Here is a 7500-nt window from a genome sequence, read left to right on the forward strand (position 1 = left end):
ACCCAAACCAAATGTGTGATATAGACGAGATAAACATTGTGTGTGTGTGTGTGTGTGTGTGAGAGAGAGAGAGAGAGAAGAGAGAGAGAAGAGAGAGAGAAGAGAGAGGAGAGAGAGAGAGAGAGAGAGAGAGAGAGAGAGAGAGAATGGTTACAATAATACAGACTTGAGTGATCATAATCTGCTTCACATGATTGCAATTCGAAAAATCCTTTATGTCGTAATGGTAATATGATATTATTCCCCCGCTCTCTCTCTCTCTCTCTCTCTCTCTCTCTCTCTCTCTTTCTCTTTCTCTCTCTCTCTCCATTTTAATCACCAGTTGATTCGGGTTTCTTAAAATAGCATCGGCTAAATTTTAAAAACTTCCCAGAGCAGGTTTTGGAAATGAAAACGATATCCCAGCGAACCAAACTTAAGAGGCGTGGGTGGGTTGGTTGTGTGTAATTCCAACTGTTAACTGTTATCGCTTCAAAGTTTGCCTCTTAGCCTATATATATACTAGCATATTATGGAGTGTTGTCACACTAGCGATTCAGTTTCTATTACGATTGCTGCTGAGTGAGTTAAGTCAGTTGTCTTTCTCACGCTCGCCTGTTCTGTTTGTAATTTTCATTCATTCATTCATTCGTGTTAGTTATACCTTTCTTCTCGGCTGAAATGTGGATATAATATAGTGGTAGAAGTTAAGATGGATCTAGCTATGATATTACTTTTATCCTGTTCTATTTGTAATTTTCATTCATTCATTTTATTTATACCTTTCTTCTATTCTCGGCTGAAATGTGGATTGTAGTGGTGGGAGTTTTGATAGATCTAGCTATGATATTACTTTTATCCTGTTCTATTTGTAATTTTCATTCATTCATTTTATTTATACCTTTCTTCTCGACTGAAATGTGGATTGTAGTGGTGGGAGTTTTGATAGATCTAGCTATAATATTCAATCTATTCTAAAATGTTGCTTACTTTATTTCAATGATTTGTGGGTGTGTTTTAATTATGTCTTCTTTGTGAATGGAGTCAGTTTGAAATTTTATCTCGTTTTATAATTTAAGGACAAGCATTGAATGTCAGTTTACGTTTCGGAATTCATTCATAATATTATTATTTACTCTCTGTTCGTTGCTGAGGTTTGGATGTAGTTTTAGGCACGATCTATAGGCATATCTTTGTACGATGAATGAAACGTTATGTAATTTACTGATTGTAATTGTGGATATTTTGTTGTGGATAAATAAATACCTAGTGTTAATTCATTCCGTTTAATTAAGGAGATGTAGTGAACGTTGTCGGTCTGTTTGCGATTGAGAAGCATTCGTCTTATAATAATAATAATAATAATAATAATAATAATAATAATAATAATAATATAATAATAATAATAATAATAATATAATAATAATAATAATAATAATAATAATAATAATAATAAATAATAATAAATAATAATATAATAATAATAATAATAATAATAATAATAATAATAATAATAATAATAATAATAATAAAAAAATTGTAGTCGCCATAGGGAAATTAACAGATCAACAATTAATTTGTCATCGCAGTGATTAGATAACATTCCAAAATTCTTGTAATCAATCACTCTGGCTTCAACTTTTGTTTTCCAATAAGATAGGTTTTAATGACCCAGAAATGTTCTGAATTTGAGCCAAAATTTCGTAATTCTTACGGATTTTTTTTTTGTTGTAACACTAGCTAGGTCTGTGAAAAAGTATAATCAACAAAAAAGAAATAATTAAATACATAAATAAATTTAAAAATATAAATACATAAATTAATAAATGAATAAATAAATAAATAAATAAATAAATAAATAAATAAATACATAAATAAATAAATAAAACGGATAGTTTAATAAATAGATGCATAGATAAAACAAAAGAGGTCATGAGTAGCTTAGATCCTGTAACAGTTAACTCACTCAATCCTAGAGATTTTTGGAACTTTTAGAAATTAGAAGAAAAAAAAAAGTCTTAAAAATGAGCATGTACATAGATGGTTTTATTCAACTATCATTAACACGTAAAAACTAAAAACACTATCTTTGATACTACTCCTATAATTTGTTTCATAAAGATGTAATAGATGGGCATGGGGTAAAAGTAACCCCGGGTAAACTACGGATATAGTCGGTGTTAGGGTTGAGTGGGTTAAGGGTTTTCCGTTTGATTTTATAATACAATCGCGACCGCAATTTTAATTTCAATCATGAACCGGGTGAACAAATTTATAGGAGTAGGATAGAACTAAAATAGAATATAAAGTGATAATGTATCATTAGGCAGGGATCTTCCCCACCATATCGAAAGTAGTGACGTCATACTTGTGTGGTGTCAATGACGGATTAAGTTAATTCCGGGTTTTCCTTAATATTTGGTTTTTACGTGTGTAAATATTATCAAATATCTACTGTTTTTTTTGTTTTTTTTTTTTCATTTTGGTCAGAAAACTTATTCTTCAAATATCGGTTGACTAAGTTTGTAGCCCCCAACTTGTTGATATATCGATATTTTTATAAACATTTTAAATAAAAAAAATGGTTATCGGAATGAATAAGTTAATCTAGTATAACGTCCTGAAAAAAAAAAAAAGAACAGATTTTGTTTTGGCTTAAAAATGTAAACTCGTCTTCAGCCACCAACGGAAATAATTAAAATGGTTTTACCAGAATCATTTTATTTATTTATTTATTTTCTTTTATTTATTTTCTTTAATTAATTAATTTATTTATTGTTGTTTTCTTATGAAGGGTTTTAAGGTCGAAACGTTCCGTGATAAGTGTATTGCTCTTTTTTTTATTTTTTTTTTAAAGCTGTACTCATTTAAGTTGAATATTGTCTTTACAAGTTAATCTTTAAAATCTACTCTAAAGCGTCTTTTTCTAGTGGCCCATGTCGTGATTATTGATTTGATATAAGAATCCAATCATGCTATAGTTTTAAGTAAGATAGATAACTAAGTTTAGGAGTCAACGTTTGTCAACATAGCCATTTTTATTTGGTCATTGTCAGTTTACTTAAGTTTTTACAGTAATATAATATCTGGTGTGTTGTGTGTGTTGGCTACAAAATATTATGTGTATTTTGTCTTATAAAAAATGCTTTTATTTATTCAGTGTTCTAAACAATTTAGGCCTCAAAATAAATTCAACTTTGAACTCTGGTGACATAATATAGGAAAATGGTCCATTGAACTCGATTTTAGAATACTAGATAATAATATTATATGATCAACCTCCTGTGTTCCATTTGACTGACTTCGGTATTCTTACGATAAGGAGAACTGGATAAACAATGTCATATTTCGTGGAGTTGCCAATCTGTGCCATCAAGTGAATGTGTGAAAATTGCCTGTAACGATGATGTTGGCAGTGGTGATTCGCGGACAGGGTTGATGGTGATGACGATATAAATAATAATAATGACGATGATCGATGATGATGAAAGTAATGATAATTAACGATTCAACAACCATTGACTCTTGGAAAACTATTAATTTCTATTTCTCATCACTGTATTCAAGAATTTGCCTATTTATATGAATAATAATAATAATATTGTGAAAGTGTCAAATTGTATTTTGTATCAATAGTAGTAATATTATTTCAATCGGATTTATTATCAGTTTAACATGACTTTGGAATTGTCGGACGACGAGAGTTCGACATCTGCAACAGGAGGAAGCAGTAACAGCGGCAGCAGTAACAATAGTAATAGTAGTGGTGGTAGTAGTAGTAGTAGTAGTAGTAGTAGTAGTAGTAGTAGTAGTAGTAGTAGTAGTAGTAGTAACAGTGATATTGTTATTAATGAAAGTAGTAATAGTAGTGTAAGTGGAAGCGTAACGGTGTTGTCAGAGGAAGCAGCTATGGTGAATTTAGGGGAGCCCTCGGTGGCTGTGTCCACGACATCCCCGTCCCCGTCCTTGCTGTCGCCGTCGTCCAGCACATCCAACGACACGGCGGACATGTCGTCCCTGTCCTTGTCGGAATCATCTATCACCTTCAACTCGTCGGACATGTTATCGTCCTCGTCGTCGTGCGAGTCGCCGCACGCCGAAATATTGGAGTTTGCGAACTGTGGAAGTAATAATAATAATAATAATAACAACGACAAGGACAATACTGGTAAGTTGGTGATAATGACATCCTTGCCGTCATCGTCATCGTCTTCATCGTCGTGTTTTCGTCAGGCTTACTTGTTGTCGTCTGGAGTCGATACTGGTAAGGTAGATGAAAATTATTGTAACGATGATGATAATAATAATACCAGCAATGAGGAGGTTGGTGAAATAGACGTTGTTAGAGTTGGGGAGGTTATAAAAGGGAGTAGCAATTCTTCGGCGGACAGGTCCAAGACCTCTTCTACTTGCAACCGTAGTAATGCTAAGGTGGATCAAGATCCTCTTGAGGGGAAAAGCGACAAATTGTCTCACTGTGATATTGATGATATAACTATAAAGAATGGGAGAATAACGATTAGTAAGAGTGCATCATGCGACGGCTTCTCGTCTCCGCGTCACTGTGACGTCATCAATGGTAACGCCAATGGGGGCCATTGCAATAATAATAATAATAATAATAATAATAATAATAACAATAATAATAATAATAATAATAATAATAATAAAACTAGCGATAATAATTATTCTTGTGATATCGAACCTGAAAAGGACGAGAATGAGTCTTTTGGTTCTAGTGTGGATGAGCCAGTGCTTAGAGACACGAAAGACTTTCCTGTAAACCATCATCATCTTTCGTCAAAGGTTGATTCTGAAGGCGATTCCGGCGCCATTTTACACGGCGAAGTCTTACCTTTGCTCTCTAAACCCCAGCAGACGAGTAGTGGTAGTGGGAGTCAGGGTTCTGTCAAAATTTTGAAGTCTAGTTTAAACGATCCAAACACAAACAATAGGTGTGATAGTTCGTCTTCCAGCGAAACTTGTAAAGTCAAAGTCGCCGACATGCCTGAAAATGACCCAATGAGCTCTTCCTCATCATCCCCTGTATTAGAACGCTTACCGTGGCAGAGGGACCAAACAAGTACAAACACACTGAGTGTAGAAGATAAGGTCATTAATCTTTCGGCTTCTACTGTGTTGGATTCTGTGAAAAATAATGATATTGAAATCCCTATAAGTAGTCAAGACGATACGATGACACAGAGGAAAAGAAACACAACATTCTCACACAGTATGGAGAGGACCATCGACAGTCACGAAGAACAGAGGCAGAGATCCCTGGGCCCCGACTTCAGCGGGGATTCAGATACTTCCAGCACGCCTGGGGAAGGACAGAGGCTGCAAAGATCCAGCTCTTACCCTCAGGTTTGCCCCAAACTCTTGTTCACACCCATTCGGCCCTGTTTGGAAGATTCTGGGTTATTTATTGGGGGTGAAGAAAACGGGCATCCTGTAGAAAACACAACCCCTCCCACCATATTGGAAAACAGTAGGGAGGAACAAGAAAGTTCGAGCTGTAATGTTTCTTTGGACACTCCTCTCTCTGGGAGTTCTTCGATGGAGAAGGGCGCCGGTACCATCAAACGGGATCACTCAAAACTCCACGGACACCATCATCATCAGTCTAACCTTCCCATAGCACGAGTCAATCCGCAGACCAACTCAACCAAATCGGCAGCTCAACAGCAGCAGCAGCAGCAACAACAACATAATCAACAACAACAACAACAACAGCAGCAGCAACAGCAGCAACAACTGCAACATGACGCTTCAAGAAAAGTAGACAGCAATCTTGTCCCGGTGGAAAGCAGCGTCTATTCAAAACACAACTTGCAGCTTCACCTCCAACCACAATGGCAACAGCAGCAGGATCCCTCTTATCCTATGCCTCAATCGCCGTACCAGGCATCATACTCTTTCCCTTACCCCCAACACATGTACCCATCCCCAAACACGAACGGAGGATGCATCATGGCTGGCCCAGACGGATCTATGCTATATCAACCCCACCCCGCGGCCTATTATCCGGTTATGTTCATGCAACAATCCTCCCAAAACCCCTCTGAAAACTTTTACAGGGACTACACGACCACGTCAGGCAGTCCCTTCTACCAACCCCATCAACAACAGTCAAATTCTGGTCCAAAGGTCGTGGAGTCCTCGGGGTATTCCATTGTGTACGATGGTGATCCTTCAAATCTAGTCACTGCTCAAAATTTTACAGAACATGGTGTCGGTGGAATCTCCAGTGGGGGTAACTTGTCCTCGGCAGTGGCAGCTCCAAACTTCTCAACGGTACCGACCTCCTTCTCATCTCCCCCATCTTCAATCTCATCGTCGTCATCCCTATCAAGTTCGTTGTCTTCAGCAGATGCCTTAAAGTCTTCCAAATCCTTGAATGGATCAGGTGCAAGTGGCGGACCAGCACCGGGCGTTGTTAGGAACAATAGTAATAATAATAACAACGGCAATATTAACAACAACAATAACATGTTTCCTCGACCCCGCCACCCCTCCCAGCTCACATTACAAAATGGCAAGAAACGCCGACACAAACAACCCCTTCTCCCCACTCCACCACCACAGAATTTTTCAGACCGCTCTAACCTCCCGTCTTTCATACCCCCACCCCCACCTCCACCACCAATGAATAGTAACTCCAGCATTAACAACAACAACAACAACAATAACAGTACCACCAACAACACCATCATGTCTTCCGGGGGTATCCCCAACAACCTTTCATCAACCAGAGATTTTTTCCCCAATCCAAACAAAAATTTCCCTCACCAGTCATCTTACCAACACCCCCACCAATATCTACCCCCGCATCCACCACCCCCACCCCACTACCCATCTCATATCTCCCAGTACCACCACCAACAACAACAGATGTACAATACCCCACAGTCCTCCGTCTTTCACCACCCAAACTCTCCACCTCTGTTTCTCCAACAAGTGCCTTCTCCAACCCCGTATGCTCCACATCACCAGCAGCCTTTATCGCAGCCACCACCCGTACTGCTTCCACCACAATTCCCACCAGAAGCAGCAGTGTCATCGTCATCCTTACTTCAAGAACCAGTCGATTCATCAGGATTAGATGCGATAACCCCAACCGTTCAGTCTTCTTTGTCAATGTCCGCCTCATCTTCATCAGCTCCATCCACCGCTCAAATCGAGACGTTTCCTACAACGTCTTCACCATCGAGTCTTCAAAACGACTCCACTGCCATGACTCAGTGCACTTCTTCTCCACCGCCTACAGAAACATCAACAACAACCTCCACGACCAACAAACCGACAACCACAGTGATACCATCTCAGCAAACCACCACCACGACCTCCGTATCTAGTGAAAACGGGGAGGACGATACCGATACCTCCGCCACGTTTACCACAACCATAACCACCTCCATGACCACTGCAACAACCACAACGACCACGACCCCCAGCACTATTAGCAGCGCCTCGACGTCTCCTCGGCCTCAATCTTTCGAGACAGCCCCTTCCAGTTCG

At 38.4% G+C, this 7500-nt stretch overlaps 2 protein-coding genes across 2 annotated transcripts in view; both read left to right on the plus strand.

Moving 5' to 3' along the window:
* LOC144981101 (uncharacterized) overlaps nucleotides 1-7500 on the plus strand; it is an 860429-nt gene that overhangs the window by 701861 nt on the left and 151068 nt on the right. The gene's annotated exons all lie outside the window — the stretch shown is intronic.
* LOC144981098 (uncharacterized) overlaps nucleotides 3511-7500 on the plus strand; it is a 62931-nt gene continuing 58941 nt past the window's right edge. Inside the window, exon 1 of the mRNA XM_078929224.1 lies at nucleotides 3511-7500. This exon is cut by the window's right edge and continues 811 nt beyond it. Coding sequence (XP_078785350.1) covers nucleotides 3655-7500 — 3846 coding nt within the window. The 5' untranslated portion in view covers nucleotides 3511-3654.

The sequence above is a fragment of the Berghia stephanieae genome, chromosome 10, assembly GCF_034508935.2.
Source record: "Berghia stephanieae isolate SIO BIC M18660-M18661 chromosome 10, UCSD_Bste_1.3, whole genome shotgun sequence".
NCBI lineage: Eukaryota > Metazoa > Mollusca > Gastropoda > Nudibranchia > Aeolidiidae > Berghia > Berghia stephanieae.